Here is a 12,890-nt window from a genome sequence, read left to right on the forward strand (position 1 = left end):
AATCCCTACAGAGGTCTTGCTGATTTATTGAAATTAAAGGAAAATCTGTGTTGATTTTTGAAAAATCTAGTAAATGTCAATGTTTCCCTGGTTAGCAAGTGAAACCACTTACGATGAAGAACTCTGCTGGATGTGCTGGGCTGGGTCTGATGAGGAGGTGTAGTTTTCATAAAGAAACACAGAAAAACAATGTCTGTTAAAAACAACAAATGTTCATTCTTTTAGAAAATAAACCATCTTTAACCACAAATATTTATTCACTAGTGACTTATGAACCTACCTCTCAAAACCAGGATCTATACAACACTTGATACCAACCATCAATTTCATAATATGATCTAATACATTCTTGCTGTGAAGAAACTTAACTTACTAAAGTCCTGAATCAACACAACCATGTCATTCATGCTAGGGTGATCACACTTGTACAATATTTCATATAGCAATACATTTTGTTACACTTTTTCCACACTTCTTAAAATCCTGACTTGCCTTAATTCCAAAAGGTTTGCACGAATACTGCCTATTTCACAATGTTGTTTCAAATAGATTAATATGGCCAATAAAGCCACCGTACAAACTATACAAACAAAAGAGAGGTAGCACTGTAGCTTGAAATGTAAGATAAGAAGTCTTTGGAAATGTATGCCTGATCAGAGTTTAGCCTCTCTCGTTTGTCTCAAACTAGAGCACTACTAGGCTTATTTGGTTGCAAATGCTTTAAAATTATATAGAAAAAAACATCAATATATGAGAAAGGAGACAACTTGTGGTGTTTTTACAGTGCATTTCTGCAACAGCACCATAAAGGTCTGCCATCATTATGCCTTAAGTCATCCTTATTCAGTGTTTATGCAGAAAATCTGACATTAAATTTAATACTTCTGGAAACCTTTTCAAGACCGTCTTCATACATTTTAAGACCCTATTGGATCTTCAATTTTCTACCTGTTACGTTGCAACACAGCTGTGTATGTTTTGTGTTGATTTTGAAATAAAAATGAGACAACATAGCAAAGAAAAAGGTATTTATTATTAAATTCAAATCAAGCTTTCTTGGAGCAGTCTGCTTAATTAGACTTTAATAAAAAATTGGCCTAAGTGGTCAACTTAAGCCTTTAATTGCCTAAGTGGCAGGCAATTAAAGGCCTAACTTTTAAATACTTTTTAAAAGCCTTAATCTTTGCTAAACTGAATGATCAGCTTTTAATTCTTTTGAAGACCCAGTAGAGATCCTATTATTGATTTTACAATGGTGGGATATTCCGAGACTTCATCTGAAAATTCACGCTGCGATATAGCGATGCGGGAGCTCGAGAGAGAGCACAAGACAGTGGGGACTCCAAATACAGGGTATGTTGGTGCTGCTGATCCTGTTATCTTCCCTGCAACACCTTTAATTCTACTTCCAACGCCTGCCCAGAGGAGAGATCACTTCTTCCCCTTTTATGCCTTTGTGATATTAATACTGAAGGCAAAACATCACAGGGGTGTAAATATGACACCTTGAAATGACAGTGTGAGTCAACCTGTAACTTATGTTGGAATAAAACACTGGAAGACAGGCAAATAAAAACGCTTTAAGTGAATTTTAAAAGAAAATGGAAACAAGAATAGCATGCATAAAAGACAGGAGGTGAATGCCAAAATGAATGTGGTTTTTTTGTGGAGGTTAATTTCAGAGAAAATCACAGGGCTTTTAATTTCCTCTAGTATTCTTGTGGTCTCTTTACAAAATAGTGGTACCATGGAAACATTTCTTTGGAGTAAAACAAGCAAAACCACAAGGGTGAGGAATAGAAGAGAGAGGGTATTTATCCTTTCAAATCGGATTTTAACAATAATTACCAACATAATAGACTCTAACCCTGGTTTTCTCTGCCATTCTTTCCCCGCAGCATAATTTCACAGCATCTGCGTCACTATTCTTTGTCATCATGTTCATCTGTTCTCCTCATCTGAGTTGTACTCTGCTTTACTCCCTCATTACTTACTTTGACTTGGACATGAAGAAACACGCTCTGCTTCCTGTGTAGACAGACACAAAAAAGGGCTTGACTCTGGGTCACACAAATGTTTTGATTAACATGTTCTCATGCAATAGTTAAATAGAGGAAGGACTGAAATCTTTCTAAATCTGAAAGCTCTTACCTTGGTTTGAAAAGGGGACTTGAAGGGCTCAGCTGTGTCAGGTGCATCTATTAATGTCAGAAGAGGAGGCCATGAGTGGGTCATTTCCTGTGGAGTAAAAGAGAAAACTTTTGCTTTATTGGTCACTGGGTAGTAGAGGAGGTGCATGTACAGAGGCTACAGTCCTCGTTAAACTAGTTGCAGGCTCTACTCCTAATCTGGACCCTTATTGGTGCATGTCATTCCCCACTCTCTCTCCCCCAATTTCCTATCTACCTCCAGTTGTCCTGTCAAACACAGGCTAAAAAGGCAGCTAAATCCAGGTACATGTTTTAAGTTCAATTTAAGGCTAACAAACAACTATTAGTGATCAGAAACTGATGCATTAAAAGTATATCTGACACTCTGGGGACCTTCAACAGAGATTTTGACATTTTGAATTGATTAATGCAGTTAAGAAGACAAGTATTAAAACATTTGAGTAATCTGAATGCACATTGCACATTATTTTCAGTTTGAAGCAAGATATACAAGGCAGGAGTCATTTGAGTCACTAAGAATCATGAATCCAATGCTAAGCTTTAAAATTAAACTCCAGAAAATATTACCCTCACGATGTAATATATTGTTAACCTTTTATATAAAAAACTGATACAGATAAAACCAAACAAACTGGAGAAATAAGTGACCTTTAAAGGGTAACTGAATGTCACATGATCCTTGGCAAAGCTAGTACCATACCTTAACCCCTGCTCCTCTTAACATTTGTAGGATGGCTACAAGGAAAAAAATACAGCTGGACATACCTTTAAGATGTCCTCCACACACTGAGCTTCATTTATCCTTGTCTGTAGAGAAGAAACAAATAATGAGTTTCCAAACAGTAAAATCTAACAGTTTACCATAGAGAAAATTCATAGACATTTGTTTGGAAGATTTTTGTTCAAAAGTTTAAAACATTTAAAACATAAAAATGATGAACCTCGGACTGCTTGATCCTAGCAAAAATCATAATCACAAATATTTTCAGTGAAATGGAAAGCGTGATTATCAAACATGATCACTCATTGATTTTACATTGATTTTCTGCATCACCTGAATTTAATATTTTAACATTCTAAAAAAATGGTCAACCTTTTCACCCTTTTACCACACCTTGGTGTAGTTCGTTAGTTTGTAGGGTTGTACAATATTGGATTTTTGCTGATATCTGATATGCCAATATAAAACTCCACTAATTGATTTGTTCTCCAAATCAATTTTTATAGCTGATACAGGCAGGTTTTGGTGTCAAAATATTGGTTGTAAACATGGACAGAAATTTTAAATCTGCTGATGTGATAATTCACATTTTAAGCTCATATCTGCCGATATCATAATCATGTTGATAATATCCTGATTACCAACAAAGTTGTTTTCTTCCAAAATAAAAGTGGGTCTGTACCCAAATAGGAGGTCAGTTACCTTTAGTTTCAGACAGCACAAAAATCCAAAATTAAAAAAAAAAAAAGTTATAAAAATGGTGGAATTTTAAAATGCTGTCAAAAGGGAGAATGATCGAGATAAATTTTTTTAATCATTTGACAGCCCAAGAAGTAACTACAAATAAAAAGAAATAAATCAAAATAAATCCACTTTTTTTGAGGTAGTGGCCAGAATACAAACACTGAAAAATTTACCAGACGTAACATACCCATGGACAAAATGAGTTCAACACAGCATGCTGCATTGTAATCATTTAAACAATTATCTTTTTTCATAATCATTGGAAGCCAAATTCATAACTGAACTTAAAACTCAATTAACTGGCCAGCACAAGCTGGAATTACAAATAAACATATTAAATCTCTCTTTATAAGAATGCCAGTTACAGAGGAATGTCTATGTCAGTTCTTATACTAGAATGTTCTCTTATTAAGTGTTGTTTAAGGGAGCCTGTAGTTATAAACAAGCACAAATAAGATGCCTGAAAATCAAAATACAATGGTAGCTGGGAAATGCTCAAATTAATGCATATAAAGTTAGTCCAATTTTAATGCTTGCATCAATTTTGTTTTTATTTGACAAGAACATAATATATATGTAATGAGAGCTGACAAAGCTTTCAAACATCTAAACTTGAACACCTTTTACTATAACCTCGATCACTGCACCGCAGTGATGCAATCATCCATATCATGCCGATAAAAACATCACATAAAATCCTTTTTGTGTGCTAGTGTAAGAGTCAACAGGCTACATTAGAGTTTGTTTTCTACCCTGTCTTTCAGTGTTTTTCCTTCTGAATGAACAGCGTTTGAGATAAGGTCACAGTGAACGGGCCCCCGGAGCAGTTATGTAAGTTGGTGACAAAGCTCATTTATTGTTCTGCTGAGCCTGCGGCTGAAGTTATCAGAGGCAGCTGAGGTCACATTTACACACAGACAGAGAGAAAGACCCACAAACCCTCGGCTGCTTACACTATGCCATAAAAATGAATTTAAAATTTTTAAATACACAAACATGTTGTTGAATTTATTCCTCTAAAACTTTGTCCAAACCAACAAAGCTTTTGTCTTCTAAACATTACATGCTTTCCAGTGTTTGAGAGTATATTCTGTTTTCTTTTGTATAGCAATATGTAACCCAACCAAATAAGGTCCCAATTAGCCTCTTTATTGTATAGGGAACAGGGGATGTTTTTTGATTATAGTACTTATCTAAAAAGGTTCAATGTATTGCTTACATAGGAGTTGTTTGACTTTAACAGCTAGTGAAAAACAGGAGTATGACTGAATGCCCATCTACCCTGTACTGGATTAGTCCCAGCTTTGAAAACAGCAGCACACATTCAGCTGCAGGAGGGTAAGGGGGAGGCGTGGAGTGATGCAGGTGCAAGTGTTGTGTTTGTGAGCGTGTGAGAGGGAAAGAGACAGTAAAACAAAGAAAAGATGAATGGATAGGGACTGGAATTCAGCCAAACAAAAAAAAAATACTACAACCCCTTATAAACATTTGAACAGCTGAAGAAGGAATATCAAAACTATGAGATGGTTTAAGAGAACATCCTGTGATCAGCAGAGACACAATCCTCTTAATCCACATTACTGTGTATTCAAATCCTATAGGACAACACTAAGCAATAATAAGTAGGACTTTTCATGCCTGATAACCTTTGGATTCCTCAAAGTAATTTAAGGATGCATTGGTATTAGATATATTAAAACATTTATGATAAAATGCAATTTATCAACCTTGTACAGTACAGTACTATTAGATATTACAAAAAGGTACTGCATTTTAAAAATGTGCACGGAGTGGATGCAGTACCAGACTGGTATTGCATGCACATTTTTAGTGGTACTACAAGCTGGAGAAAAAGCCACATTTACAGCCAACAACCGCTATAAGAATGATAAAGATGAGACAAGAGAAGCAGAATTGAAGGATGATTTGCAACATGTCAATAAAGTTACTTCAGATTCATGGACAGATATCTCCATGGTGTCATGTGTTACTACAATGCTATTTTGTCCAGGAGTAGAGTAAAACTCTGGATAAAAGTATCCTGTGTACTTTTATTTTGAAGGGTGAAAACAAAAGTGCTGTCCTTATGTACAGTTGAGGAATTGACAGCAATGGGCAAATTAAATTGAACTGCTCCATCTTGACGTTTTCTGTATATCTATACCATTAAGGTGAAACTAACAACCCTTGGTGATATTACCATCACTTGCACCATTCAGACTGGGTAATTGCAGTACTGATGAGCAGCACACCACAGAACACACAGTGTACCACTGGCATGCTCATGTCCAAGCTAGCATGCAAAAATAATTAATCAAAGAATAGGTTTTTATAGGGCTGAAGAAGTCACCTTTTTGAAAAGTGATTTGTTTCATGGTTTCTTAACCAGTTTCCTAAGATAACATCTGTCGTGAACTGGCACAAATAATGATTGATTAATTAACTGATGTTAAATTTGTCCCAACAAAAGCAGTCTATAAATAAATGGACACAAACATAAGAGATAGGGAAGTATCTATCTCTAATGAGGCAAAACAACTACAGCTACTACTACCTTGACAAGACCATCGTGTACTGCACAGAGGCCAAATGGTGAAGTAAAGTTGTTGCACCTGATCTGGAATCAGAGGTAGTAACAAAGGCATAACTGGGGGAATGGTGGCAATGTGCTGGGCTTATTGAGAGCCATACTGTAATATATGTTATGTTTAAGTTCAAAGGCATAATGAACCTGAACCGTTGTTAAATCACTGTTGCAGAATCACATGCTGTAAAGGCCTTTTTTCTCCCTACATTCACTTTATTCTGCAATTTTCTTTTTCCAACTGGCAACGTAGCCTGGCCAAAAGAGTAAATTAATGATTTTATGACAGTTGATGGAGATGAAAGACAATATACTCACCTCCAGAAACTGTGGCAGTATCTTCCTTTTGCCCTGGTCAGATTTGCTGATCAACTCTGGTAAAGGTGCATATGGCTCTGGTGATGGTTTAAGCTCAGGCGACTCACTGACAACTTGGTCCTGACCGTCCATGGGCCTCACATACGCTGTTGGCTTCTGGGTCATGACTACACTGGTCTGCTTGGATGACAGGAGTGAGGGGAACGTCTGGGAGGGTAGTGCACTACCCTTGTTGCCCTGAGGCTGGGGTGCATCTTTGGGGGACTGTTTGTGGGGAAATGTGGAAACATCCACCATGCATGCAGACTCGGAGGGGTCATTTGTAGACCCCTGTAGCTGATGCTGATCAAAAGTATCCTTAGTGTCCATCTCAGTGTTTTCATGGTCACTGGAATGGAAGAATGGTGGTGGTGGTGGTTTGACATCAGGAGACTGAGAGGGTGTTTCCTGCTCCCTGTGACCTGAATAGGCATCGCTTTTCTTTAACTGATGTGCTGAAAAAGCTGATAAATGTCCACAGTGGTTAGAGGAGGAAGAAGCAGAGGATGTTGTCACTGGCTGAGAGGAGCAAGTGCTACTAGGTGGAGCTTTTTGACTTTGGCTGGACGTGTAATAGACCTGGCTGTGGAATGGAGGTTGTGTTTGTTTGTCTGTGTTTGTCAGACTTTGATCAGACTGAGGGAAGGTTACATAAGAAGGAATGGATAAAGGCTCTGCAGGAATTGGATGGGGATTATTCACATCTTCATAACTTCCCAGCATCCTCTGGATTCGAGTGGAAAGTTCATCCCCTTTGTTTGTCTAAAAAGAAACAGGGTGTATGTAGTTAAGACAAAAGGATTTTGGGTTTACAATTTTTTTCCAACAATGAACCAAAAAATGATTTCACTGACCAGCACATGAGCTGCACCAACCTACAGTTAGGATTTCTCAAAAGTTAGAAAACTGATAAAGATAACCAAGGGCGTTTTCTGCAAAAAAGTTTTAATTGTAAACCAAAGCTATCTATAAATTGCATGCCACATTTTAAAAATGTCCTTTTTTAGCCCTGCCAACATTTACAGTTGGCTTTAATCACTAGGATAATATGTTCAATAAAGTGTCCAAGATCTCTAAATCCAGATGAGAGCAAAGAGTAGTTTGCTAAAGAAAAACACGGATATGTCATCTGAGTCACCAGTAACTACTATCATGTGCGAACAGCTATTTCACTCGCAGTAATTAAAGTTTATGTGAAGCAGTCAGTGTTTTCTCTGCACATTTTATGCCTCTCCCTCCAAATACAGAACATCCCGTCTTATTTATGGACACTCTTGAGACGTTTGCAGCCTCAGAGGAAGAGAGCAGACTCTGGTCAAGAATAAATTAAGTCCTCCCAACTCTTAAAATGAAATTTATAACTTGACACTTTATCGTCTCTCACAAGATGTAAGCAATAGACCCAAGTTAAAATGTACGTTCTTTGTGTAAAATGGAACGTATAATAATCTGATTCACTATCAAGGACAGTAAATGGCTGCGCCCAATCCCACACAACAGACTCTCATTCAGCCTCTGTTGTGTAGCATTAAAATGAACCCTTTAAGTCAGACTTAGTACATCTTATTAGCACACACTGGACTCAACTATTGTCTACCTACACTGCACTAACCTTGCAAAGCCGATGGTTTGCCAGACTCCATCTCTGTCATCAGGCAAACCCATATTGACAAGCTCCCACACTTGGAACAATCAGCGTCGTTTAAGGAGAACAAGAACGGTAGCTATGGGCGGGGTTTAGTTATACTAGCCAATTGCAATGGCTACTGCGGTGATTACCTCGGATATAGCGCTAGTATAGCATCAATTTTACCAGGACTGGACCATGTTTCTGTATGAAATAAAGAATAAAAACAACATCATAAGCTTTGGCTCTTCTCCCTGACTGCTGTGGCATGAGTTTGTGAGAGTTACTAGGGGAAAGGATTAGTTGTTGTCTGAGTGGTTGTGTACAATAGCTGCTAGTGGAGCGATTAGCTCGGACTTAGCCACAGCGGCAGTTTTGTCATTATTGGACAAAATTCCTTTATTACAACAAGGGCAGAGAGCAACACTGAAAGCTTTTCAGGATGGAAAAGATGTTTTTGCTCTACTCCCAGTCTGCTTCGGCATGGGTTTGTGATCGTTTCAGGTGGGGTTTGCCAATGTATCCAACAACTGCAAACACAGCTGTAGCCTCATTCCTGACAGGATTTTATCTGGAGTCTTTCCCTTGTTTTATGGTTTTTGCTGCACCTGTACTCATATCATGAGTGAGTGCAATTACAATTTGAAAACACATCTTTGTTGAGGTACCCCACTACTCGAGATGTAATACTGACAGGTAATTAAATGCTCATATTTAACTGAAGAGGTTCAACATTATTATGATAGCAATAATAAAGCCCTGTCAGCGAGCTCAGCTGTTTACAGTGAAATGGACAAAAAAGCAATCTGTAGCTTCATTATGACAGGATTCTGTTTCTATTATGTGAGTTTTTACCTTGTATGGTTGCCCAAAGAGTGGCACGCTCTCTCTGTTCATTTCTTTGACCTGGCCTGTCTCTTGGATCCTCTGTTCCCATGCTCGGAGTCGGAGAATGTTTCTTTCTTCATTGTACACACTGGAGAACATCAAAGAATACCTTAAAAATCAGCATTTCAATTACAAATACGTCATATCGACACTAGGACTAAATGAATTAACCGAGCCAAATATCAAAGGTGCCTCCTAAAACATACCTCCTAAAACATACCACTACTAACAAACTTTGAGACACACAAAATCACTCTCTCTTTTAAATTTCTAAGCCATTTTGTTCTTATGATCCTCAGAATAATGAACAAAATTGCTTTATAATAAAATTGATTTGAAGTTAAGACACCAGAAAATTTATAGAGTGCAATTTTAAGGCATCTTATCACAGACTGATCTATCCCTGGGGCAGAGAAGCAGTGTCTAATGGGAGGAGACAGTGCCCATCATATCTACAGACAAGTGTAATTAGTCTCACAGACTCCATGAGGATTCAGCACAACATTCACATCTGTTCCCTTTAGTCCCTAAAGATGACAGGCAGCCCAGACACACACATCAAATGGATGATTATGGCCACTAGTCCTGATATGATCCCAGTGGCAGAAAGAGTTTGTTTACAGTGGTAAATATATTGTGGAAAACATGAGCTTTCATGGGAATTGGTCCTGCTTCAAACTTTTAATTTACCAAAGTAAACTTAGAACATGTCTGCATTTTCAAATTTAGTAGTTTTCTTTCCAAAATTATGGTGTTGATGATTCCCAGCCACCCCAGAGGAATGCTTCCATAGCAACTATTGGAGCATCACAGATTTGGGATTTAATCAAACAGCTGAGCACTCATTAATTCAGAAACGACACAGGCCAAGGTATAGGTACAGCCCACTACAGACCTGTAGCACCCAAAGGTGAATGAACAAAGTGTGCCTGCCTTCAAAAACAAGCAAGAGATGCACATTTTGTCAATTTTTGTATGGGATAGTGATACAGCACAAGCACTTTGGAACTATACCAAGAGTTGAATTATTGATTAAAGAACATGTGCTGTGCACTTTTTGGCCATACACAATCTAAAAATCCCCATATAATTATCAGTTACATCTGCAGGAATACTCTATTGAAGAGATACAATGCCAATACACTTGACCAACTAAAAAGTGCTAGCAGGAGCTTTAAATAGAAATCCATGGATAAAAATACATTAAATTACCAGCTTGTTGCCAAAAGACAAGGTCTTCATAATGCAGGAAGACCAAACTGAATAACTTCAATCAGTCTTATTGGTTCTGTGTTCAGCTAAGATTGTGCCTTTCTGTCTTTAATTTGCTGTTCCCCTGCCCTTTCTATGGTACCTTCCATTAGGATGAGTCACAGAGTTTTGCCATATTAGCTCAGCCAAATTTACAAAATAACACCCCAAAAGAAGCCGTGATGATAGTGAAAAGCCCAACTGAAGATGAGAGAGAGAAAACTTACTAAAACCTTGGAGCTAAACAGTTTTTGTTCTTTTTAAAATAGTTTTTCAAAATCAGTAGGAAATTATTAGGAAGGCTGTTTTTTGATTCAAATTCAACAAAAAACGACACAACAAATACAACTGACTACTTAACCCAAATGTATGACAGCAATCACAAAATTTACAGACAGTTTGACTCTGGTCAGTAAAACTTTTCATGTTTAAAAAGAGCCATTAATACACAACAACCACAAAACAAGTTTAAGTTTTCAAAGTAAGTGTTTAGTTATATTCTTAATTATAACTTGAGCACACAGGTCTAGAATAGATACACGTAAAAGCCAAACGGGGGCCTTCTTACTCTGAAACATCTTCTAAGAAAGCAGTGAAATTTAAGGTAGCACAAAAAAACATCTGTTTAGGGTCCATTAAAACTAAGACAGCCTAAAGGAAATAAAAATAAGTAACTCTTTAAAAGGGATGGATGTATATTTAATGATGGTGAAAAAGATTAAGGTCACACAGTGCACTAGAAATGCAAATCCTTCTCCACAGTTCTGCATGATAAAAAGAAGTTCCCTGAGGACCACTGGAGAAAGAGGCAACCTGGGAGTATGTAAGCGACATCATTTGGAGTTTACTGAGTTCATATGGTTTGTTTGTTATCAGGTTCGAGCTGCTTCCACAGTTTCCCACTAAAAAAAAACCTGAACACTTTCTTTAATACTGCTAAGTTGGTTATTTCTCTGAAGACATCAATGTCGTATTCAAATATTTCCTCTGTGAGGACATAAGGCCTAGATCTCAAGGGAAACAAAAAAAATAATTTTTAATATTGTGACACATCTTAGCCTCTGGTTCGGACTGTGTGATATGTCGATCTTATACATTAATTCACATTTGTGTGTTTAGGGCAATTTTAGAAATAATAATCTATATTTTTTAATTCCTCCCTAGCTACTCTTTCTCTCTCCCTCGGGCACCTGTAGTTCTTTGTCATTTGTGTGTGCTTTTTTAAAACAAGGATAAAAAAAAATTTAAATTGTAAATAACATTTTTTAAAAGGAAAATTGGAGATTAGATTTTTAGGCCATATCAAGCATGTTTCAAATTATACACATACATTGTTGTGTACACCTTTGTTGCCACTGACATACCTTTATAAAAAAAGATTTACTGCAGATTTCATCATATACCAGCTATAAGTGATAATGAATGTAATAACAGATGGAAAAAAGCACTATCGATCTGTAACTTAACATGATCATGAACTATGTGCCCCCCCACCCCACATACACACACACACAAAAAGCAACTTTAAGCCTACTCTGCATTATATCTTTTAAACTCTGAGACTCATCAAATCTGTCTATAAATACACAGCCAAAATCGCCTGAGTCATTAAACAGTAATCTTATTTTTACTCTCAGCCATTGTAATAGCAGTTAATGTATTTCGGATCTAAAACTTCAGCCCTTAAAACACATTTCCAAGTTCAAGGATGAACAAGATAAAGACTTGAGCTGATGTAGATCTGTTGATCCTGCCAAAACTCAACAAACTTTTTTGTGTACAGCCAATATTTACTGCCAATTTATTGGTTGTAAATATCAGCAGAAGTTTTCATAACTGTGGGGACCGGTAATTCACTTTTTGAAGGTAATATCAGCCGATACCGAAGTCATGATGATATCATAGTGAATGCATAATAAATCACTGTCCTGATGATCTTGTCTGCTTTAAAGGTTACATACACATGAGGTTTCATTTCAACCTGTTTCATAACCTGCTATAAGTCCTCAAAGCAGCTTTAAAGCTCCTGTGAGTAACTTTTACTTTCTGCTGATTTGGCAACCGCTGTGGGGTAGATTATCTCATCTCCTCTCTGTTCTTGTTCTGCATATATGGAAGCAACAGGAAGTGTGAAAAATAATACTGTACTCAAGTTAAATTACAGTTGTCTTAAGTAGATGGGAAAAAATGAACTGAAAAGTTCATTTGGATTTGAGAAGTAAAATATGATCTCTCCTTCTGCTGCAGAGCAAAAACAAGAACAGAGAATATCAATCTCCATCAACATTATTTAACAAAATGTACCCCTTTATAATAAAATGCTATTGCAAACCCTGAATGTAATGAGGTATCACTCTCTTGCTGTGTTAGTAACCGTAATGGGGTAGAGAATCCAAAGAGCTGTCTAGTTCTTAGTAAAGCTTGCTCTTCCTTCTTTTGCAAATTAGTTGATACTTTTCCTACTCTGTAACACATGCTGATTAAAATGCAGCACAGAAGCATATTTCCTGAAAATGTACTTACTGTAAGTAAAAGTAAATTACTTGA

At 37.1% G+C, this 12,890-nt stretch overlaps 1 protein-coding gene across 1 annotated transcript in view; it reads right to left on the minus strand.

Annotated features, from left to right (window-relative positions):
- aff1 (AF4/FMR2 family, member 1) overlaps positions 1–12,890 on the minus strand; it is a 33,202-nt gene that overhangs the window by 11,858 nt on the left and 8,454 nt on the right. Inside the window, exons 3-8 of the mRNA XM_041810749.1 lie at positions 9,060–9,180; positions 6,539–7,339; positions 2,937–2,978; positions 2,152–2,238; positions 1,995–2,028; positions 113–146 (exon numbers count right to left, since the gene is read on the minus strand). Coding sequence (XP_041666683.1) covers positions 113–146; positions 1,995–2,028; positions 2,152–2,238; positions 2,937–2,978; positions 6,539–7,339; positions 9,060–9,180 — 1,119 coding nt within the window. The remainder of the gene's footprint in view (positions 1–112; positions 147–1,994; positions 2,029–2,151; positions 2,239–2,936; positions 2,979–6,538; positions 7,340–9,059; positions 9,181–12,890) is intronic.

This window comes from Cheilinus undulatus, linkage group 17 (genome assembly GCF_018320785.1).
Source record: "Cheilinus undulatus linkage group 17, ASM1832078v1, whole genome shotgun sequence".
In the NCBI taxonomy this organism is placed as follows: domain Eukaryota; kingdom Metazoa; phylum Chordata; class Actinopteri; order Labriformes; family Labridae; genus Cheilinus; species Cheilinus undulatus.